General features: G+C 42.8%; 1 protein-coding gene across 23 annotated transcripts in view; it reads right to left on the bottom strand.

Moving 5' to 3' along the window:
- The window catches only part of tcf7l2 (transcription factor 7 like 2), a 75933-nt gene that overhangs the window by 34715 nt on the left and 15868 nt on the right, over positions 1–25350 (bottom strand). For all 23 annotated transcript variants that reach the window (XR_004579175.2, XR_004579176.2, XR_008302905.1 and 20 more), the window contains exon 4: positions 15957–16058. Coding sequence is in view for 20 of the 23 variants with exons in the window: in XM_053238533.1 (XP_053094508.1) it covers positions 15957–16058 (102 nt within the window). In the remaining 3 variants the exon portion in view is untranslated. The remainder of the gene's footprint in view (positions 1–15956; positions 16059–25350) is intronic.

The following is a 25350-nucleotide window of genomic DNA, read 5'->3' as shown; positions in this document are numbered from 1 at the left end:
CACTCATGCGCGCACACACACACACACACAAACACACACTCTAAGATGGCCAAACGAAGTGGCAGACGCAGCTTGCTAGGCTCCAGACCCTGCAGTTTGTTTAGAAACACTTGAGTTGACGACGCCCGAAGGGTGCAATTAAGGCCAATTACAGGCTGTGGTTTTTATTAAGAGCTACAAGCTGGCCAGGCCGGTACACAGTGTGTGCAGAGGAAGCATTCAAATCTCTCACTCTCTCTCACACACACACACAACAAATATCAAAAACCCAGCACGTGTGTAACAATATGATACTATATCGTCAACGCCAAACTAAGAACCTTAACCTCACAATTTCAAAACTTGGGTCAATAGGTCGGTGACCCCACATGCTCCAATGATGTTATAATCAGGATCAGTAGGAAAACTGAGTGAAACACACACACACACACACACACACACACACACACACAGAGAGAGAGAGAGAGAGAGGGGTCACAAGCTGTTGAAATCTGCCTCCGCAAGCCACTCGTACAACAGAGTGCTGTGGAAATAGACTGTACAATTCTAAACCATTAAAACAAAAAATAATTCACATATTCAGTGATTATCTCATATTCAATAGCAATTCATTATTATTCACAGCAAAAGAGAAGAAAACACCATAAAATATCAAAAGCCTGGCCCAGGCTTTTGATGAAAATAGCAGGGGCAGATGTCACAAAGCATTTTGGGGCTTCGGTCATGTGACCCCATGCTGGGCTTACTCGGGATCATGAAAAGTGAGCTACAGCTGTGACGGAACAAAACACAAGCACATCCTACTGCATTCATCAAGGCATCACAAAAATCAGCTCTGAATCAATCAGCCGTTCACACGGCGAGGGAAGTGCTTTCCTCTTTGTGTTCCTGTTATTGGGCTGTTTACTGATCGTTATCATCCTCCTCTCCTCGACGTCGTGCTTGGACACGTTTCAAAAAGCCATGCATCTTTTTTTTTTCTATTTCTGTAAGGAACCCCACTCCTTAATGGCTTTCAAAACAGGAAGCACAACAATAAAACTGAAAAGTGAGAATGCTCACTGTAGACATCCTCTCATTTTGGAGCACGCGTCTCTCTCTCTCTCTCTCTCTCTCTCTGTGGCATGCATGCACAGATGCTCATACACATGCACACAGATAGATTGACCTTCATACATTTTACACCCTGTCTGGAGTGACTCCTTTATGGGATACAGATACATTGGAGAGAAACTAAACCCCTGTCCTTGGCAGTCAATGGCTACGTGTCCAACATCTTTAATGACTTATATAGAGTTAAGTCAAGCAGCGTACTGAGGATGAGGTTTTTAGAATTTTGCATGGACGTAACCACTGCTTAGACAGTTACAGAGTTTGCCCAAAACAAAAGGTGACATTTATTCAGAGGAGGAATAAAAGATTTTATTAGAGATAAGAGATTTATTAAATCTGACATTTTGCGGTGACCCCGAAATTTAATGTAATGTAAATACATAACCAAATTGCTATATCATATCATGGCTAAGATTATTCACGAACATCATCAATATTTTTTCAATAAATTAGAACTATCTGCATATTTCACTCATAAAATTTGATAGGATCCATTAGTTTCCATCTTCTATTACCAAATTTATCTTGGTGTAAAGATAAAGTTTTAATTTTAAAGAAGGTGGTCTAGATATGATTGTACAACTCCTTCCACAAAGATTCTATTCAAGAATATCCTGGCAAATTTAGATGTGGGAAGTTCATGCAGCTAAATCTAATGCTCTACCAAATGCCATAAAGTTAAACATTTGTTCAGCACAAGTATGAATTTGGAAAACTTTTCTCTTATTTTTGATGTATCTTTTGCACTTAAGTCGCCAACCGTGTGCAAACTGTGTAAGAGCTAATAAAGGAAATCAAGGTGTAAATCTCAATAGAGTTGGAAGATTCACTGCCATCAAAGCCAGTGTACATCCACGCAGCGATGCTCAAGGCATGTATGCATCAGAAAGTCAGATGAACTTTGTCCACATTCCTCTGATGCGTCATTACAGAACCTCTCTGAGCTCAAACCTGTACACAGCTCAGCAAAGCCAAACCCCATCCAGGAGTCTCAACATGACAGGAAAAGTGCTTTTTTGCTTCCTGACTCAAAGAGCTTGGAGAGACAGCTACACAACCTTCTGCACAGTTGGATAAAACAAATCCTAACAGCACAGCTACACCTGACCAAAGAACTCCTTTTCTTCTCAGAATCCTCAAATGGACTGCGTTGTCTCTTGGCACCCTGAACCTATCCATCAATTCAGTCTAAAAACGGTACATGCCCCTTCCTTCGCAAGTGTGAGCACGCCCTCCCCCATTGATTTCTCCCAGTCGAGGCCTTTTCCCTGTGCGGTGCGTTTCCACAGCAGTGTCATCTTTACCACTGGTCCTCTTTTAACTGACTTTTACTCCAGTGGCGGAATGTACAAACGGCGAAGGCGGACGGGAAGAAAGAGAGAAAAACTGATACATGCGCTACAAAGTTTTGTCTATTGATTTCTTTTTGATGCACGGCCGAAAAAAACGAGCGGGAGTTCAAAGCCGAGAAGGTCTTTTTTGATCACGGCTACAGTAGCGGTGGTGGTAGTAGTCCAGAAAGCAGTGCTGTTAGACTGAGAGCGTTTGTGTGGATTTCTTTGTTCTGGTGATGTGGTTGTGAACCAATTTGATGCACCACAACGTTTACATGTGCAGTGGACACCTGCCATGGCTTCAGCACCTACTGTACTGTAGCACAGAGACATACAGACTGTGCTTATGGTCATGTAAATAATGCTAGAATGCCTGATAGGGGAGAGTGAAAAAACAACACTGCGGATAAATTGATCAAAGTCAGCATACAAGTGTAGGAGGAGAGAAAAAAACAGAGCTGGAGAATGGACAGAAAAAAGGGTAAGAATTTGGACGCAGAAGAGCATCACTCCAGAGCGTGCCCAATCCTGTGATCTGGCGTCGGCGAGTGCGTATGCCCTGTGTGAAGGTGTGATGAGCGCTCGGCCCAGGCTCTCTGTGATGTGCTGCGCTGTCCACTGGGGGCTACAATTAGACCATCAAACTCATTGCAGCCGGGAAGCGGCATACATCTCCAGAGCCTCTCGCTCCAAAGAGACGGCCAACTTGTAAGACTGGGGGAGGTAAGCTTTGATGTGCCACGCACAGCAGAAGCCTCCCTTTTTGCTCATATTAATGGCGAAGAGATATAACAATTAAAAGGGAAAAGCAGCAGGAAGGCAGGCGAGTGGGCAGCAGGACTACTCGCGCACAGCTAGCATTAGCATAGAGGACCTGCAGCAGACACGGAGGTCATAAATGGAGTGATGGAAGAGCTTTGCAAGCCACTTGAGATGCATTACTACCACTTCTGAGGATACACAGAGGACAAGGGAGTTTAAAACTCAACAGTGAAATAGATAACTGAAGACGTGCACCATCATATGGTCTGTCATAGATTTAACAATGTGATTGATGATTTTTTTTTAAAATTTGTTCCACTGCTCTATGTTCAGTCAATTAACACATGCTTAATAGAGACCGTAGTCATGCAGTTCCCTCTCACGGCACACAGACTAAGGTTTAAATATAATGTAATTCTTAATTTTGAAATGCTTAATCTCGTAATTCAAATACCATGCCTTTTTTAACAGCGGTATTTCCTGGAGGGAGTGTGAGTAAACACCAGCCAGTCTATCTTCTGATGCCATCATCAGGCCTGCCAAACTAGACAACCACTTATAGGCCATTTCAACATCAGATGGCGACAGCGTGAAAAGTCCTAATTAAAGACTCCATTTAAGTGTTGCATAAACACATAACAAATAAGAATCACTGGGCTGTGCAACGCGTGAAGAAAAACAAAATTTAAAAAAAAAAAAAAAAAAAAAAGCCAAATAAGAGACCCTGCTCTGTATCCAAAGGTCTGTGGCAGCATCATCTGAGCTTTCCACATACCCGTCTGGTAAGATATAAAAAGAGAAGGAAAGAAAAAAAAACAGCCTCGTGAGGAAGAAACGTCTTGTTACGGAGGAACAGAGCATGTCGCAGATGAGAGTCGGACAGTGTTCAAAGAGACGCAGGCCAGTGAAGCGCTCGCTCGCTCGCGTCTCCTCCATGCCGCTCTGTCCTTAATGAGCCTCCCTGTAAAGCCTGGGCTCTGCGGCTGTCTGTCTCGCTCCAATCACAGCCCACCGCTTTATCCACATCCGCTCGCTCAGCTCTGTTTACCTCTCCCAAAACGGCTGTTAACAACACAAATGAATGAATAAATGCACAAATGAATGTGTTTAGTTAATGTTAATAATGCATGAAAAGTAAGCAGAGCTTTGACAGCTATCCAGCTGCACTAAAGCAGAGGAAAGCTCTGGTTAGAACAAGAGATGTTGCTATAAGGTTTTTGGTAGTGTCCATTTTGTTGAGAGCCACAACTGAACCTTGTGTCCCCTTTTACCTGCCTGTCAAATTAGAGACACTGCAGAGTTTCTGTTTTCACCACTCTGCACAAGAGACACTGTCTTCATTTAGACTGAATAAATGACCACGATGACATATTTACACTTACGACAATACACATCAACGAGATCATTTACTAAGTCGTTCAAGAAGAAAACCCTCACAAAGGAAACTACAAAGAAAAAGTACATGAAAAAATAAAGAGTGAGTTATGACTGGAAAGAATGAAAGAGTTCTGTGTCACTTTTGCTCTTTTAAGACACAATGGAGACAGAAAACTTAGATACTACTGACTGCGCATACTGTGGAGAAACATCAAAACCAAGATAAACAAATAAAAAGCAGTGAGACGGTTGCACCGAAACTGCTGAGAGGAATAAAACCGAATAAATTGGGCGTTAGTCTCACAAAGGGTAAGCTGACACACATCTGAAAATGATCTGGAGGAGGAGAATGTGAAAGGACAATGCAAAACTGCATCGAAATCAGATCCCAAGTGTTCCTAAAGTATCGCTCTCGCGCTCTCAGTGAGGCCTCGCAGAATAAACCTGATTCGGGTCGGCTTAAGAGCTCCCTGGAAGCAGTCAGCATTCCAGCAGCCTATACACACACATACACACACATACAAAAGTGTTAAAATTTAAGTGTCAAGGCGCATTCAGTTACAACAATAAATTATTCTTTGGGAATGTCAGATTGAGGCTTTACCCCTCCTCCCTAACACTCGCTCACTCATTCTGTTCTCCTCACTCCCAGACACACTCACACACATAAATGTACACTCTTCTCGCCTCTTGCGCTCTCTTGAAATCTCCCTCGGCACATTACGTGGCCAGTCTGAGTGTCCATAAAGCATGCAGTAATTGTATCTAAAGCATAGGGGGCTTTCGTCCAACCTAAACAATGGATTAGTGAGGGAACATGCTGTGGGACACCAAGTGATTTCAATGGACCACAAATGCCTTCCCCTTCACGTCCCTAAAGGCCAGCTTCCATATGGTGGAATTTCATAACGGGAATTTTCACAGCCACAGATTTGGTGGAAAGTGCTATTCATTTTCACTGCAATTAAATTATTGCGCAAATCTATCTGGGTTTTGTGATGGAGGGTGGCGAGTGGGGGGCTTACTAAAACAAGCACAGCACCTCCAAAAACAGCTCCCCTGCTATAAGGCCACCCAGGGCAAGCAGTGTAAATCACTCATCCTTTTCCCCCAAGTTCACCTAAAACTTCCTGGAACCAGAGTGAGCACACTCAAATATAAATAAAGAGTGAAGTGGAAGAAGCAACAGTGATTATATAAAGTGGAACAAAAAATGGAGAACAGAAAAGGCCACTCGGGGCTAATGAAAAACAAAAAAGAAGGTCCAGTATGTCAGTAGTCAAGATGTGCCCTGTGGATTGCGTTCACACACACTACATGACGGCTAACACGGCTAACTACTTAGTTAATATGAATCGTCATGCACAATGATTAAACAAACAAGAATCCATCTTTGTTTTACAATTAATGAAACAGCTGCCTCATGCTAAACTGTTGGTAAAAGGGGCATTTTCTTCCTGTGCTTCATCCTTATCTTGTCCCTTCCTCTTCCTCCTCTTCTCTCTCTGCCACTTTCCCAAGCTCCTCTATTACAGGCCCGTGAAAAGAGGTCATGTATCAGTTTACTGAAAGTCCCTCTCTGACCACACGACCCCCCCACAGCCCGCTCAGCCCCATGTCATTCCATCACTCCGTCCCTCCCTCCCTGCTTTCCTCTCTCCCCATTCTATTCTTCCATAACGCTGCCCAACAGCTCCGCCCCCCTCGTCTACCCACAGCCCGATACTAATTGGTAAATCTGTCGAACCATAGCAGGCCAACAATAAGACACCTGGAGTTCTGTCAAAACACGTTTCTCTGTGAAACAGCCTCAAGTACTAATACTGTACCAGCTAACTCAGCCAGCCTCTCCCTTAACACCGCAAGGTGTGTATGTGTATGTATGTGTATGTGTGTGTGTGTAGGAAACAAATCTGGGTTATAGTGTGGTATAGTGGAATGCAGTGTTGCATTCCACTATACTGGGGACGCTACCATCAAAGTGTGCCACTTGGTGAAGTCTGTAGTGTTTATGATTGTGTGTTTGCTCTGTAAGCATCCTGAACAATCTCAGGTAAATGTTATGTTGGTGTAATCATTCAAAGAACATTTATTATTAAAAACATTTATTTTTGCCCAAATGAATCATGGTTCCTCTTTATTCCAGGCCTTACCACTTTGGGAAAAATATTTCACATCATTTCCAACAATTTTTTTTGTGTGATTTTTAAACTTTCCCACCTTTTATGTTCAGTTTTGTTGCTACTGTTTAAAGGTCACTAATTGTACCATAAATATATAAAAATATAAAATGTGCTGAAAAATATAAAATGTGCTGAAAATAAGGGACCCTCTACACACAGTATAACAGATTTAGAAATATAGTGCTGTGGTTCTTACTTTCATAAAAACAAATCTAAATCCTTATCTATATTTTTCCTAAATGTTTTTTATACTATAGCTATTACACTTTTCCAGGCATGACAATAGGGATCTTAATATTTTACACTTTCCAAACCGACACCAGGACCTTGTAATCATGATGCAATAGAGGTTCACTAGTTTGTATTTAATATAGTTTAAGCAACTCTGTCATCATGAGGGAATAACAGGGGAAGTTGTGCCTGGCCCAGGGCAGGTTAGAGGACTGACATCTGGAAAAGGCCTATTTAATCAAAATATACTTGTCAAAAAACTAGGTCCCATGTTGAGACGTTACACACGGCAACATATAATCGCAATCACAATCTAAATGTGCAGCAATAATAATCGCAGTATGCTAATTTTGTCCAGATCATGCAGCCTGAGGGTGTAGGAGAGGAGGAGTGTGTATCCACTTACACGCTGGCTCACAGGAAGTCCTTTAGGAAGTCAGAAATCTCACACATTTACAGAACGCTCTCCCATGTTATGGCCTTTTCCTGCCATAGACAGAACGTGAACTGTACTGATTCAGATCCACCGCCGTGCTGCAGTGTTGCAGTGAAATCATGTGCAGCCGAGCTTAAAAACCTGACCCCAGCCTTAGTTAAGTCATGCGGTGTACACATTTGCTTGTCATTCAGCTGAACTCTCTCTTGCACACATGCAAAATGGGCATGGGCAGGAACACCTACGCCAAATATATGTGGACATGTAGATCAACATTTGGAATTAAACACCTTAACAAACACCCTGCACACATGCACTCACACCCACAAACCCAGCAACATGCGTTGAGGTGCCCCACCCCAACCTTGTCAAACAAGTTCTGGCGGCAACGTTTTACAAAACCTCAGAGCAGGGTGGGGGTGGGGGAAGAAATGGAAATCTGATTATTCACCCAGCATAAGACCTCTTCAAAAGCTGAGTCCATTATTACCTACACGCAGCGAGGCGATCAATGAGCAATTGATCAGTGGAGCAATACAAAGAGCTATTCCCTCGACGACTTGGCGACGAGCTCTTGCCACAATGCCGCAGCTCTCTTCACAATGCTAAATATAAGAAGATGAGCTAAACAATTTCAGTCCCCTGATCTCCGCGCCAACGTTGCATTTGGCAGACCAAGGCTACTCATTGTACGGCGCTCTTTTGAGCTCCCCCAACTATTTGTGTCCACTAAGGAGGGTCGAGGCGTGAACGAGACACTCTGCAGCCCCGTATCATGCCAGTCTGTGCCTGGAGAATGCTGCCAAACAACTCTCTTTCTCTTTCACACACACTCACTGCTTTCCTCTTAATAGATCGTTTCTCTGCCAGTGGACAAGAGGACAATTAAGGCAGATAGACTGTGGCCTTGTCTCGTGCAAACATCCTTAACCTCGACCCACATGACACGCCGCTGTACATGCATGCACATAAACACGACCCACTCTGCTTCCTCACTCATACGCTGGCATACGTTCAAGCCCAGATGCCAGAACTGAAAAGCAGCCTCTTCATGCCAGCTGCTTCAGGAGAAAGCAAAAGAAAGAGAAATAATCGCCACCATTCCGGAAGATGAGAGAAAAAATAATTTACATAACACAAATGCGGCTCGCTAGCAAGAGCGCTCACAAAGATGATGCTCGGAAGACGACGAGGCTGTGAGCAGAACGCCTGGAGGGTCTGAACGTTTTAAAAGTCCCGCAACAGACCGAGCTGAAGTTGAGCACCAAACGTGGCACTTATGAATACACAGTGAACTGAAAGGAGCAGCTTCTCCCTGATGTACCTGTCCACAACACTTCATAAGAGCTTGGAGTTTTTTCTCCATCATCAGAATTACACATATGGAATGAATCTCTGATAAATGTTACACATTCATTTAGTTCTGACTATAAGATCCATGGAATTCAAAATTCAAATGAAGGCACTTTGAAGAAGATGGACGTCGCAGGTCAGGCAATCATTCTATAACACACACTCTTTCACATGACTCTAAAACAAACCACTAACATCCTTGCTCACCATCATCCCCCATTTACAGTCTATTTCCTCTGTCTGAGGTCACACTTAGGTCCACATCTATTCATTTTACACAGCAGGACACATACCCTTTACTACACACACATACATACATGCCATAAGAGCAGGCAGGCATTTCCTGACTGTGAGGCTGTAAACCCGAGTGCATCCTCGCTGCATGAATGAATGCACGGCTGTGTGAAGCATGCGGACGGTCAGCCAGTGTAAACTAGAGGGGTGTGTTGTGAGAGTGCCACAGTGCTAACATGGTTGACAGGGGCTTCCTGCCAAATCATGAAAGGTTAGAAGAGGGACAGCATAAAAAAGGAAGAGAAAGAGAAAGGAGGATGGAGGTAAATATTTCACAGACCGCCTCATAAAAATGTCGATGCTAAACGCAAGCCTCAGAACTCAACATAAATAAAAACTCCAGGAAGGCTTTCTTTATCCTGAGTTTATCCAATCATGTGACTCATGTCGAATTCAGGGCAGGATGTTGTTGAACAAACCCACACACACACACACACACACACACTGGATCATCATGTTCCTTACACAATACAATGGGTGGCCAGAGTGCTGAGAGCAGGTTAACGAAGATGGGAAGGTTTAAAAGCACACAGGCTGATAACCTTGTCACTGTTTGCCCTCAGTAAAGAGCCAGTTTCCCATAGGTCTCTTTATCACAGCACAAACTACTGCTACATTTGGCATGAGAAAATTAAAGTTGTGCTTGTTCCACTGATCCTTTGGGATTTTCTTTCTTCTTTTTTTTTTTTTTATTAAATTTTTTTGCAGCGTTGCATATTGTGAGCTCCGCCCCCAAGTAGCATTAGTTCTTGGTAATACTAATCATGAGCATTACCAAGAACTAATGCTACTTGGGGGCGGAGCTCACAATATGCAACGCTGCAAAAAAATGTAATAAAAAAAAAAAAAAAAAAGAAAATCCCAAACAAACAAATAAAAAAAAAACACATATTGTAATGGTTATTGGTTCTGTCTGACACATCCAAAGGGGCTTGATGCTATTTCATGTCTCAGCCAGCACATGTCTTTAGCATGTCTTATTCTTGTTCTTCTTCAGTGAGGTGTTCTGTCAGTAATTTTCTTTCACCCAGTATAAGCTGGTTAACCAAACAGCTGATGAACAAATGAACAATCTTAATCCGAGCACTACCAGTTGGTGGCATTGTTCACTGAAAAGATGATACAGTTACTCGTTTTGCCATCACTGTGACCATTCTATTCAGCCCTAGAATTGGTGGAAAATTAACAAGAACCAAAAGTTCTGTCTGGCAGCTTATTTTTTAATGTTCAGGAGAAAAACTCGCCATGTTGTGTCTGGGTGAGAAACTGTGTGGGGTGGGGGTTGTGTGGCTACAGGAACAACTCTAGCCACATTCACATTACATACACACACAGGCTGTGGCTAAACATGATAGCCTATGGTCCTGCTCACATGGAACAATGATAAGAACGTGAAGTGACCATGAGTTTTAAACAACTCTATGAGTTTAGGACAGGAAAGGCCTTGGAAAAGCTGCAGGCAAAATGCCAATCGGGTGCACACCATCAAAAGAGACAGAATCCAGTGCACAGTACAGCTCTTTGAGAAAGACAGCGAGAGAGCTAGTATGTGTGAGAGAAAGAGAGAGAGAATGCATTGGAGTTCAGTCTGAAGTCTGTGACACTGGGGTGCTCATTATCAGCGAGGGGGCTGGGATTTCCCAGCAGGCCTCTGGCCCTCCCAGCTATTGTCCAGCCGGTCCAGGTGCACCACCATTCACACACACACACAAAAAATAGAGCAAATTACCAGGCAAAACTTCTGTCCCTGCACCATCCTGACACAGTCTGCTCGGGCTCACACACTCAGTGGGAGGTTGGGAAGATGCAGTGCACTGAGGAATTTTTCCTGAAATATTCTACCCAATATGAATCAACGTTCATGGCTGGATTAGAAGAAACCTGTGATACTATGGCGAGAGTTCGTCATGTTGATCTCTGGTGTTAAAGACTGCACAGTATTCAGTGGTACAGAATGCAGGGTTTCAGGTGGGAGGTCCCGCTCTGTATGAACTGCTCACATTCCATTACTTCCTCACTACTAATTACCATACACTCGGAGCTGGCACAAAACAGAACTCTTCCCCCCGTTCTCCCCCTCCTTCCCTCTCCCCTTTCTCTGCATCCTTGCTGTTCCCGCGTTTTACATGCACACACACACATTTATATTTTGTGGGATATTTACACTGACTTGTGTGTTAATGTAGTTGACCCCAAACCCTAACCTTTCAGCACTTTAAAACAACAACAACAACAACAACAATAATAATAATAATAATAATAATAATAAAAGCTACTTTTCGGTAAATCTCAAAATTGCGATGAACTCTTCATGTGGTCCACACAAAGGGCTAAAAACCTACACACACTCAGCAGTGGAACCCGGTGGGGAAATAGTTAACACTCCAGCCGTCCCCTGCTGCCAGTGAAAGCCCTGAACACAATGGAGACATTGTCCAGCCTCAACAAGACCCAGAGGGAAGGGTGGTGGGGTGGGGTGTGTGTGTGTCTGTGTCTGTGTCTATTTATTTCTGCATCACTTTCCAAACAGTTATTTAAAAATTACTTTTATAAAGTTTGAACACCACAGAAGTACTCTTCAGAAAGTATCCTGTCTCATTCCTGCCTTCAGAACACTTTAAATCAACTCCACACTCCAATGTCAATCTCGCACTTTGGCACCTGTCTGCACATTTCAATCACAGAGTGCATTTGACTGATCAGTTGATCTGATTTCAGTCATGAACCTGGCTCCTGTGGCATGAATGAAACGCTCCGTCTCAGTCACATGATGGGAACACAATTGAGGAGCAGGAGCAGGAGCAGCAGTGGACAGCTGTGCGCACAGGCAGACGGAGAATGCAGGAAAGTGAGCCTGGAACGAATGGCCAATCTGTCACAGCTGTGGGGAAATATCCCATCTCACCCTGGCCCCCAAAAGGTTTCCCTTGCACCACACTGGACTGACGTCACGCAAATGAGTGCGTATGTGTGTAGAGGAGAGAGTTCAGGACTTCAGCAAGTAATGCATTACTAATCACTACATATCTGTGGATCAGTGTATGTGCTCTGGATGGATGTGAATTAAGGACATGCATTTAGGTCATTTCTCAACAATTCCATATAGTTTACTGTATTTGAACCAGCAAGTATTCAAGTCTTTTCAGCTGTTAGATGTGTTGTTCTTTCACCTCTGCTAGACTCATGCATATTGCACACTGTGGTAAAAGACTTATTTGAGTGTGGCTAGTGCCCCAATGCCTCCGTGACCAACTAGCAGTGTGAGCTCAGGTTACTGTCTGTGTGGTGTTTTCTGTGAATGTTTCCTCTGGGTTTTCCAGTTTCCTCAAACCTCGCAAATACATGGCTATAGGTAGATTGGCTATGCTTAATTGCCCCTAGGTGTGAATTTGTGGATGTGTGCATGGTGCACTGGCGTCCATCGTGCTCAGTGTTCCTGGGATAGGCTCTAGATCCATCGCAACCCTGACCAGGATAAAGAGCTTACTGATGATGAAGGAATGAATGAAAAGTTTATTCATGCACTTATTGACTTGTCATGATTGAAGTACTCGAGTAATGGGAATGCATGCTATGTAACTGTAGGTGAAGGATGTGATAAACTTTAAGGATATTTCAGGCATGGAAGTGTAGAGGATGTGTGCTTGTGCCTGTGATGGCAATGCAAGTTCTCAAGCCCTTGCAAACAAACAGATAATGCATATCACTGTATGAGGATCAGTGGCAGCCTGTTGGATTTTAACCCATTAAAAACACAGAACAAGGTATCTCTGAGTGGACTGAGAGGACCATGTGGCCCTAGAACACATCATGATGAATCAGCAGCCAGTATGAAGAGAGAGTTTTGCTCTTACTCTCCTGTCCTAACCTCCTCTTTAACACTTTCCATCCACTGGTTAAGGCTGCTCTCTATTGTTTCTCTCATTTTACTTATTACACATCTGTCCTTTTTTTCTTCTCTCCTTCTCTCTCTCTCTCTCTTTCTCTCTCTCTCACACACACACACACACACACACACACACACACACACACACACACACACACACTCACTCACTCACATGCATGCATGCGCCACTATCTCTCGGTCTCTCTCCAGCTGATTGGAAGATCACTTGAACTTCGGCTCCTGCTCCTTATCTCCTGCCTATCGGCGTTCTCTTATCAGGCCACAGCAGACAGCCCAACCTGGCAGCCTTGGGTCAAGGATGCCAGGTGTTATTCCGATTTGACAGCAGAAAAAAAAAAACTCTGTACTGTTTACACATTGCGGAAATAGATTGATAAGAGGATCACATACGGGGACAAATCAGAAAAAGTATATATATATTATATATACACTGGATTGGACATTTCAGACCTGAATGCATTCACCTGTCTCAGACAATAGCATGTGGTCTGACTAAAGTTCATCACTTGCATGATGCAAACGAAGGAAACACTGGATCAAGCACACAGTATCAGAGAAACGAGAGAGAAAAAAAGACAAGAGAAGGAGAGAGGAAAGGGGAGGAAGCAAGGAGAGATTATTTCAGGTAAACTGCACATCTGATTTGCTCATTTACACTCGCTAAACCAGTAAGTTCATGTCGACGGTTTCTGATTTCACCAAGCCAAGACTTGATCAAACAAAAATCAAGACCTAATCACAACTAATAAATAAACAAATACAGAACATGATTAAATGAAGATGGAATTCAGAGAGCTGTTCACTGGAGAGAGCTTTAAAACTCTGCTCTAAGGCAATAAAAAAGCATTACGCTGTGTTGATAAGTATTTACAGCCTTACCAGACAGGCAGGGATTATAGTCAAGCATAGCATTTACCTGAAACTGGTCTTAAATGCCTCCTGCAGTTTTAATAATTTTGAGAGGAAGAAGTGCGTATTTTCTCTACCCCTCTTTTAAAAAGCAGAAAGCAGCCTCGTAAACCTGCCCATATGCTCCCAAAATAGCCCAGTACCTTTACAGAGTGAAGATCTCACTGGCTGTTCAGTTCATCAAAATGCTGCCATCGCCAACTCTTTGGTGCTAAACTTAACTTTTGACAGCTCTCTGTTTCAAATAAACACAGCGTGGCAGGGAGCTATTCTTAACTCAGTTCTGCCAAGATGCACTGAAGTCTAGGACGTTACGTGCACTGTGTGTTCACTTCGGGAAGGAATGGAGCTTTTCGCCATTTAATAATGGGACCTGAGTCACCCAAAACAAACTCTGAAAGTGTCAAGAAGTTTTGCAATCACAAGCTCAAAGCTGTACTTTCTGGCAAAAGTAGCAAATTATCTAACACCAGTTTATAAAGTAAAAAATTTATACTTTAAAAATGCAAAGCCAGTCAGTGTCATTATACCACTTTGACGATGAATATTCTTAATTGACTTTACTGACCTATGCCCGACCCTACAATCCAGATGGGGCCAACCAAAACAAAAGGCTGTAAATTCAAATAAGGCTCTCAGCTTTGCTCTGGGGTGAACAGAGCAGTTGGTCTATTGATGGACACCATGAGGTAAAGTTACACACTTCCATTATATCAGTACACTGATATGTCTACCCTTGGTGTTACTGATGACTGCTGAATGTGTGAAGAGTTTGGGGTTGGGGAGACTGGTTATAGTGTCACTGAAACCTTTATAATGAAAACTTGCAGATATTTATCCAACTGTTGCCTTTACCTCATGGGCCTGGTCGTTAATTAACCAGGCTCTGGGAGGATTTGTAGCATCTCAGCAGAAATACTGGCCAGCTCGAGCACTGTCTGTGTTACTGTTAGTCCCTCGTAGTTGCTTCTATGCATTTTTTATTATGTACACTTCTTCAAAGGTGTACTCCAAGACCAATTCATTATACTGTAGCTGAAATGATTTAATGGCTATTCACATTTCACTGTACATACCCTGTACCTTTTTCCCTGAACATACATGCTGCAGGGCTCTACAGTGTGACAGCGTTTTGCTTTTTCATTTTTATGATTATAAAATATATTATGCTGAGGTAAATATAAATGCATTCATATGTTTGCAAGAGAAACAAACAATAGCTACTAGTAGGAAATCAGCAGCAAGAGAACATACAGTGTCTAACTTGCAGTCTACCATGTTGTTTTGCCACTACAAAACACGAATAATGCCGTTTGCGAAGGACATGCTGTGAAGAACATAAGTGAAAAGCTCAGTGTAGTTAGGCTAGCTATGATATATTAGTTAGTACCAAAAACAATGAAAAGACATTTCTCTGTCCCCAAAATGATACCTCAGAAAGGCAACATCGCAGCATGTAATCCACTGAAAAAGATCTTAAGCAGAATACGATGAACCCCTGCCTCCTTCTAACCTAATGTTATCTCAAAATCAAGACTAATAAATAGGATACTGAGGCAGGAGAATTATGATTTCCCTATTAAAATTGTGACATTTATTCTTTTTCCTATATAAATAAATAAATATCATATATTTCCTAGTAGCCTTAACAGTTGCCCGAGAAAAACATTAAAATTTTAAAAATAGATTTAGATTTTCAAAATAGATGTTAATAAGCGTTTTCAAATTTGAACGAGTTAAACTCTTCGAATGCCTTTCTAGCAGAAAACATTTCAAAATGCCAGACAGTTAAGAGTGCGTGAGATTCAACTCTACTCCTCTGTGAGCTACTGAATTTTTTTAGCCTGCTACCACCTAAAATAAGTGCACAGCTCTATGCAGTCCTGCTTGTCACACAAAAAGCTGCAGTCATTTGCACTCAATCAACGGGTTTGTTTTAGGACAGTAGTGCGAGATCCCAAAGAGGCGGACAATACAAGAGACAGGAAGAGGATCTTTTGTCTGTGCCGTAAAACAAAGAGCTTTTTTAAATGTAATGACTAATGGGTGTTACTTACAACGATGTGTGCTGGAGAAGGGGACCTGGCATCTTTAAGTGCTTGTCTACTTTGAAGACTTCCTGCTTGAACATCTAGCAGTGGCCATTTCATCTGTAGATACTGAATGGTGGAAAGAAACAAAATGGAGAAACAAAGAAAAACATGTTAACAATGCAGAAAAGCAAACAGAGGAAGGAACAGAAGAGGAAAAATATTCTAAAATGACCATATGGTTCAGAAAACAAAAAGAAAGCAAAAGTAAATTGTGTTGAAACTCATCCTGAATTGAAAAATGCATGAGGTTGGAACTGGCTGTTTGTGTCATGAAGACAGGAATCGTTTCTTTTTTAAGTCACAGATCTGGAGGATTAAGAAATGTTAGCATACTTATACTTTCGTATAAAGGCTGATTTGTGTCATATATGAAATTCAGGTGTATTACATTGCGTTTATGTGTCTATAAATTCTTTACTTCAGCAATCGTTTGGTTAAATGATTGATCCAGCCAGGCTCCTTAGGACTCATATACACACATGTATATACACACATACGCACACTAGTGTTTCTCACAGTGAAGGAAGAAACTTCCTTGAAGTGACAACCTGTAGCCAGAGATATTCAAAAATATCAACCAGTTGTGCAATGATGTTATACAACCTTATTATTATCCTTTATGGTTAGGATCAGAGAGCACACACTCAGCTGTAGAAATGAGTAAAGATTAAAATGTACAATGCAAGAGAGAGCAATGTTATTCAGTAAGGTCTACGCTAAAGAGGAAGTACATAGCAAGAGGGTTGTAGGTGACAGTTTTGAACTCTGCCCCATCCGCCTCACTCAGTCACAGGAAACAAGCGTGTCATTCCATCTGTCCCGTCTTTCCTCTGACTCTGTCCTCCCTGAACCTTAGCCTGCAGTGGAGCCTGGTCCTTCCTTTAAGGAGTATTTTATATCACTGCCATCTCTTATGAGGCTGATGGGTGCAGGTTGAGAGGCTACATGTGCACTCTGCTCCCCACATAATCAAAGCTCAGCTCACTGACCACGTCCTCCCTCCCAGCCAGGCCTGAACCTTACACACTGCAGATCTTTCCTTTTAATGCCAAAAAATCTGCTATAGTAAGCACCATCAGTCCAATATTCACAAAGCCAATGACCTCAGGCTGTGAACTTTTGACCCGCAGATGTAATGAAAAGTCAGAAACTCTAAAACAAGGTCAGATGCAGTCATGGTCTGGTTCCAGGGTGTCAGACTGTCAAAGTCATGGTCATGGCTATGGTCACGGTCAGCTCATCAGGAGTTGCAAAGATGCTTGCTTTTTTTCTGACACAAAGTGTGCCCTCCGTGTTATCTCAATTACCCTGGTCAGAGGTTAAATGGCTTTTGATTGCGGATATTAGGGGAAACCTGAATAGCACCATACAGAGAGGAGGAAACATGTGACCTTTCAAAACAGCTGCTTCACACACTGCCTGAGAGTAAATTCAAACGATTATTCAAACAATCTAAACACATAAGAGGAGGGTTCACTGGATTTGCATAAAGGCTTAGCAAAATGTGTGGTTATCTAAAGAGGTTAGCCATAACTGAGGCAGTTAGCTATCATAGAGAGCTAAATATGATAGGTAGGTAAACAGAGGATATAAACAGCAAAACAGGATACATAGAGGGAGAGAGAGAAAGAGAGTACGTACTGTATGGTAATACTGTAAAGGTTAGCTAAATAGGCCTTAGCCAGGAGCTACTTCTTAACCTTGGAACCACAGGCAATGTGGTATGCCGCCTAGAGCTTAAAACATGAAAAATGGATTTGGAGTAAACTTGACATTTTTTTTATTCATAATGTATGCTGTGCTATACTACCCAGGATCCCCAAAGAGAACTTCTGACAAGTTGGTTGGCCTTGTAGGTTGGCCAGCAATTCAATCGGGAAGTCAACCACTGGGCTCGGATTCCAGCCTAAAAACTTGGCTGAGTTGCGAGTAAAAAATGTTATCATTCCTTCCTCATCTCTAACTAGATCCAACCACAGCTCTTCCGCGGGTCCTTCTCTTTGTCCTCCTCTACCCAATCAAAATGTTTCATGCTTCTCCTTAAATCGTATTACCACACCAGTGTGCTTGGCCTCGACAATATTCTGTATGAAGCTATTCAGAGTTCAGCACTGGGAGCACTAAAGATTAAGCAGTAAATAAGGAAGAAGAAAGCTTAGGTTTCGAATTTGATTTTGTCTTACATGTAGTTTTCAGTTGTTGCCTGTGGCTATTGGTACATGGACTCTGTGCTGGTGCAGTACTTGTATAGTGGATACGTGTCTACTTCGTTGCTTTGTTGTACGAGTATGTGTGTACCACGAGAGTGTGTGTGACCCTTTCAGAGAGCCAGTCTGTTCAGTGGTAATTAGCAGTAGATTCACTGCAGGGTGCAGTCCTGTGGTTGATGCTGGAGGGACTTATTGACTCCCACCTTGGCCACAGCTCCACTGCTCCCCTTTCTCTGCACTCCTACTGCCTACTCCTGTACATCTATTTGTTTACGAGTTTGCGTCTGTACTGGGAGGGAAAGGTTGTGTCATAAAGTTCTCCTGTTGAGCTCCTTGTGTTTTTTATTGGCTGGTGGTTTTAAAAATGCCAAACAGGGTGATACAATTAGAAAAATATGGAAAACCAAATCCTTATCATAGGAAATGTTTAGAAAAGGTGCAGTTTAGGGATTGGTTGCCCATTAAATGAACAAATGCCCCTCGTAATAATTTATATTTATTGTAAGAGTAATTTATAAGGATATGTAGTGGTGCATGGTGGCTGTGAGCCAGGTGACATCCTGGCTTCCAGCGTAGTAGTGTTTGGATTTAGGGGAGTGAAAGGAGACACCTCAGCGAGGGTATAGTGCACATGCTCTAACAGGCGTATCCACTTCAGACCACTACTGCAAATGTTCTCTACTTAATCCCTGCCACAGTTTTTATAAGCATGCCAAGGAAAGCAGCAGTGCCAGAGCTCCATCAACCCCCTCTCCAGCTCCCTCCAGGCCCACTGACGGATGCACTTGGTTGGGCTGTGACCACTGACCTCTGCCTGCTGCCTCTCGTCCTCCACAAAATTTCCCCATAGTAGGCCCCTTGGGTAACTCAAGTGCCATTCTGATGTGTCAAATTGCTCTGGAGTTTTAGGATACGTCCCCCCTCTTCCTTCCCCATTACGGGGGTTGCGTGAGATCTGCCCAAAGTGTGCACTTCGTTCCTACCCCGACAGCAGGGGCTCCCCCCGTCACTCCCCCAGCCTCTATCAGGCCTACCTCACCTCCTCTCTCCTGCCTCCGAACTGCCACAATGGCCCTGAATGACTCAATTGTCACTGATGAAGTGAAAGACAAGGGAGTCTTCTAAATCCTCCTAGAGGGATGAACTCTCCCTCTATTGCCCAAAGAGTTCCCAGAGAGAGAGAGAGTGAGGGGAGGGGCACACTGGCAACAGTAAGTTAGAAAAATAGTTGGTTTTTGCAATATTCTAAATCAGTAAAGTAACACTTCTCTTATTTTTAACTGAATTGTTCAAATTTAGAACATTTTAGCTGATTATGATTCACACATTAGCTACATGAAAACTAAAAATCTTTTTTGTACTGTGTCATGTCAGGACACAATGCACCACAAAACAGTTCCATTTTAAAGATAACTTTAACTTGCGGTGGAGGACCTCAAATGTCCACATGACTGTGAATGGGATGGTTCTGGCCATCATAGCACTAGTGCTGATTCAACTGGACACTTACACTGACATTACAACCCCAATATTGTGAGTTAGACAGTCATTGTGTAGTACTTCTAATAAAATGTGTACCTTTGCCAGAGAACTCAATGTCACTGCATTATAGTACCATACTGACACAGAAAGTAAATCAGTCAATCAAGCAAAGAGCAGACACTTTTTCTGTAATATGACAAATCAGATGCTTAATGTGTCAGAAAGGCCACTGGTCCGGCAAAGAATGAAGTGATCCATAAGAAAGTATTCCAGATATGTGTACTACGCAAATGGATAGAACTGGAAGAATAGAGAGAGAGAGAGAGAGAGAGAGAGAGAGAAAGGGAAAGGGATGCAGGGCTGGAGGCTGTAGTCAGCATACGGCTGGCCAGCCTCCCACTAGAGACACCCAGCAATGCCCTCCACATCCCAGCCCATCTGTGCCCAGGGGTCAGGCACATACATGGCAAAACACACACAAACACACACACACCTACATGTGCACATGCTCAGCGTTAGAGGATGCTGGGATTGGTTTAACAGCTTGCAAATTATTTAGACACAAAAATACAAAGTGTTTATTTTTTACTATAGATGTATTAAAGCCATGTAAAACCCTGAAATTCCTGGTTAAACAGGATGTGCTGAAGAGGCTGGAGCTGACACTGCTGCGTTCAAATGCAGAAGTCCAGAGAAACTCAGATCAGACTTGTGACAGATACATGAGCTCCTGTTCTCATAGTTCCCACCTGCATCAGCAAAGCTCTTCGTACTACTGAAGCCCTTCGTCTCATGGGCTTGTTTGCAGGTGCAGAAGCAAAGGCACTCAGGGATGCACATACTTTACCGCACTCAAGTACAAACTCACTTTCAAAAAAGAAGCAATTTTCTGTGATTGTACAGAGGACAAAATGATGATCCAGCCAAGCTCTTTGAAAATCGCTGATCCAAGGAAAGGAATCTGTATCTTCAGATGCAAGGGAAAGTGTGTATGTGTGTGGCAGACATTCAAATGCCCTTCATTTCAGGTGAACAGAAGCGATGGAGATGGAAAGCAGAGGAAAAAGAGGATTGGTGATGGAAGATTTGCCCCCTCACTACATGAAACTAAAAGTTAGTCTACACAAGGGCTCTTCACACTTGCTTAGTTCTCCTAATACACATTTTATGAGTAAATAAAGAAAAAAAACGAGAAAAGAACGTCCCACCAGCTCAGACAGCCTGAGGCAATTTGCAAGCAGGAAAATAAAGGCAGAATGTGGGCAGGCCTGGGGTTTGTGTGCCCCGGGGCAGGAGAGGCTCTGCAGGGCCTGCATTTACTCCAAAGCCAGAACCGCTGGGGGCTTCTCAGCCCTCTGACAGCACAGGGCCTGAGACCCCAGCTCACTCTCCTCCAACCACTCACCTCTCACCTTCCTCCTTCTCCCCTCTCCTCCATCTAACTCTCTCTGACACATTCTCCCTCTCTCTTTCAGTTTATTCCTCTTTTCCTCTAAATAAATCCTATAGACTATCCAAGAGGCAGCTGCCTTTTTAAAACTCACGGTGGTGTCTTTCATCCTGTACTTCTCAAAGAAAAGACGTAATGTTGCTATGGGGAAAATATATTTAGTAGATATTCTATAGTCCTATACCATCAACCAATCCCTGTCCGCCCCCCGCCCTGGCTGCATTTAAATTCACCTTATAAAGGTGTGTTTATACTACGCAGTCCCAAACACTAAAGTATGAGGTATGTGTGGCCTCACACACACTGTTTGTCTAGCAGGTGTGGGCTCATGCGCTAGTCAAACAGCAGTTGAGTCACCTGAAACGTTCGGAAAGGCAGTGGGCAACACCTTATACCTGTACTATCAACAGAGTGGGAGCTGCTAGCAGCAGAGCTAAGCTAACACAGAGAAAAACTATCATGTGACAACAATAAATCACACAAATGGCATCTTTCCTGGAGATAATAAAGAAGGATCTGTCAAAGTCCACAGAGGCTAAGCAACACTTCTAATGGCAATGTATCCAGCTAAACCCCTTCCTGATCTAAAAGTACCAAAAGTCCAGATCCAGTACCAGATGTATGGTTTCTGGTATCTGGACTGGCTACTGCCTCACACAACATGTGATACAATATACAGAGACTAATACATAATTAAAAAACAGTTTAAAAATAGAATCATCTAATTTCTCAAACTATGCAGTTTTCATCTAATTTATCAAAAAACTACTAGCACAATCAATGATTTTTTTAAGGCACAACAGAACGGGTGGCAATTTCCTTGGGGTTTTTGTGGTTGATAGCATCCTTCATTTTTCTGCAGCCAAAATAATCTGGTTAAACAAACAGCCATTCATACAAAAGCACTATATTAATCCAAGCACTATTATTTGGTCTTTATGATATAAAAGCATCGTTTTTACTCTCAGCACTTTGGCCATTCTAGTCATTTCCCTGGTCTCTCTATCTGTCTTTCACTGATTGATTACGGACTCCTCAACACACTTTATAAATAGATGTGTGAGTCAGAGTGTTCAGTGCCAGTGTTTGTGCCAGCAGGGGTACACAGGCATCTGAAGTCCACAGTATTAAGTCACACACACACACAGAGTTCAAGCCTTCCACACTGAGAGGTTCTCATTCCGGCCCTGTGGAATCTCATACACACTGACCTACTTAACAGCTACGTGCGCATGGGCCTGACTTCAAGCTCAGCACTAGGTGTGCCTGAGAACAGCTCAAATGGACTCAGCGTGGGGTTCGGACTTTGGAGCATGTACACAAACACGCACACACACTGAACATTGTAATTCCGTAGGGAGGTGGGTCATCCCTAGCCACGATGAGGTGGTAATTACCACACTAGCACACTCCCAAGTTCAAAATGAAGACGGCTCTCACCTCCAGCAGCAACAGCAGCCTTCAAAAAGCATCAAAAACACACACAAACACCCACACACCTTGGAGCACTTCAAACTCCATATTCATAAGGCCTGGCCCTGGAGTGCAGCAGAAGCCCATTATTAGGAATCTGAGTCGAAATTCAGCATGGTTTCAGGACAACAGCGTGGACACGTCCACAAAGAACACCCTAAAGAAACATCCTTACAAAAACCCTAAAAACCAATCCTAGCACTCACAAGATTAAACCCGTTCTCACAGAGCATGTACGTGTGTCCTGCATCATACAGACCAAATATATCCTACAGAACTCTTGAACAGTATAAAATATGGACTCAGCTAAGCTCAGGAGGTGTGTAAGTTATATATTTATACATTGTGGTTATATTGTGGACCCTGTAATCATGAGGTCATTCTGAAAACCTCAGTCAACCGCAGGAACACCATCATATGACATAAATCAATAAATAATGTGCTGCTGATTAATTAGCATGGAGCAAGCATGGCTGACAGTAAAACTCAGGGAAGGTCAAGGAGTGGCCACTGTGCATAAAGTAGAGTAGGTGCTCTGGTGACCCCGTACTCTCCTGCTGTGCACCCCACGAACAGCACCCCTCACCTCCAGAAAAACCACAGAAATGACCTGGACCTGCCGCCCCCTCCATGGCCTCATTCAGCTATCCTCCCATTCTCTGTTAATTACCACCAGTGTCCATCCACAAAAGACAGCAACAGACACCATCACACAAGCCAATTACTACAGAATCTTTAATGCCTTAATGCCTTCTTTCCCCAACTCTCTCTCAAACACACACACACACTCAGGTGATCACTGCCTGAGAGACAGACATAGGAAGTAGGCATGCAATGATTATAGTCAATAAAATTGACAAAGTTAATTATGAAAAACTGTTGAGAAAATAGAGAATTGTAGAGAATTGGTCTGAATAAATGCATCCGCATTTTTTGGTCACATGTAATTTTTGGTTGAATTTTGAATTAAAAATTCACATTTAATAAAAAAAAAAAAAAAAGTGTTAAAAGTGACTGAGTATTAAACCACTCCAAATTTCAGATGGGGTCAAAAGGTGCACTAAGGGTCTACAAATCCATGTTATATGCCATGCAGTGAGAATATATAGTGGGTAGGTATTCATCTGGGATTCAGCTTCACTGTTTGTTAGAGGTCAAAATGTTGCCAGTGTTTGCTCTGTCTAGCTGTATAAAATTAAAGACTCAATTTTATTGCAATCCAACGCAATACTTTCTAATAATTAAAAGAAATTGAGTGCAATTTCACCCTGCTGCTTAGCTTTATTCCCTGGTTATTTCAGGGAGGATCAACTACAAAGTGCGTGTCTTTGTTGTGCCTGTGTGTCTGTCAATGGGTGTTGTGCCTGATAAAGAACTGAACTACAGTTCACACTAGACAGTGGGTTGGATTCTATTTTTATTTTATTATGACAAACAGTAAAAGCACATTTTCCTAGACACGCATAAACCATAGGACAAATTAGTTTATATTACTGTCATGCAGAGGTTATGTTGTAGAGTTGCATTCCCACCATGACAAAGACTCTTGTTACAGATCACAACAGTGTATAGAGTGTGAGGCCTCTACACACACCAGCTGGATGTGGAATTTTACTCCCGTAACAGATTCAGACAGCTCCGTGTCAGATCAGAAGAGAAGGAAGCTGAATGTAGCTGAACATGCATGTAGCTGCTTCCTCAGCCTGCTATCGTTTTTCATCAAACCTCCATTTAAAGAGTTGCAGCATTGATGCAATACGGCGCAATATGGCAGCTGCACGTCATCCATCGCATGATTAACAAGACTCCAGCTTATTTAGCCAACCCAATAGAGTATGGAGGCTTTAAAAAAAAAAAACAGATGGCTTTTATAAAGGTTAACATGTCCTAAAACAAGCCTTGGCTACAAACTGTGTGTTTTTGTCAGCTGAGGGAAGCCGTACCGAAAAAAAATCCCTCAGCCAAGCCATCAAGTTGAACAGTGAACTTCACAGTAGTAGCTGCCTTTCTATGCCTCTCCTTTTGATGTTACCTCCAAAGCAAGGGATCAAAGGCTTGGAGTGTGGCGTGGGGAAGTCCCAGGCTCTTAGCCTGCCAGCCCGTGATATATGCAAAAGTCTATGCCAGAGAGAGAGAGAGAGAGAGAGAGACAGAGAGAGAGAGAGACAGAGAGAGGGAGCAAGCTTGCATGGAATGTGGTTAAATAGTGTGCTTCATCCTAATGAAGTCCAAAGATGATGCAATCACTCCTTTCAGCAATTTCTGCTGTGCTGCTAGAATAAACCGAAGGCTAGTATAAACCTTTGGTGGAGTGGGTGTGTGCACCATCACCACCTTCACCACCTGAATCATCCGCACAGATATTAGCATGCTGTTAATAAACAGACAACTAGACAACATGCCCTGCATGTACAATATACACAAATAAATAGGCCTGTACAAAAAAAAAAAAAAAAAGATGCACAGACACAGCAAAACAAACAAACACACACACACACACACACACACACACACACACACACACACACACACACACACACACACACACACACACGGACACAATGGACTCAGCTGTGCAAAATATGGCCACAGAGGTGTGTTCAAAATGCTAGACTGAGCTGGACACTGGACACACATTGGAATATAGGCACACACACTAGAAACACACACACACGCACACTCTCTCTCTCGCTCTCTCTCACACACACACCCTTTCCCCCAGGCCTATAGGATTAAGAGGTCC

This window comes from Pangasianodon hypophthalmus, chromosome 12, assembly GCF_027358585.1.
Source record: "Pangasianodon hypophthalmus isolate fPanHyp1 chromosome 12, fPanHyp1.pri, whole genome shotgun sequence".
Classification (NCBI taxonomy): domain Eukaryota; kingdom Metazoa; phylum Chordata; class Actinopteri; order Siluriformes; family Pangasiidae; genus Pangasianodon; species Pangasianodon hypophthalmus.
Note: the sequence above shows the minus strand (reverse complement) of the source record. Positions and strands in the feature narration are given on the sequence as shown.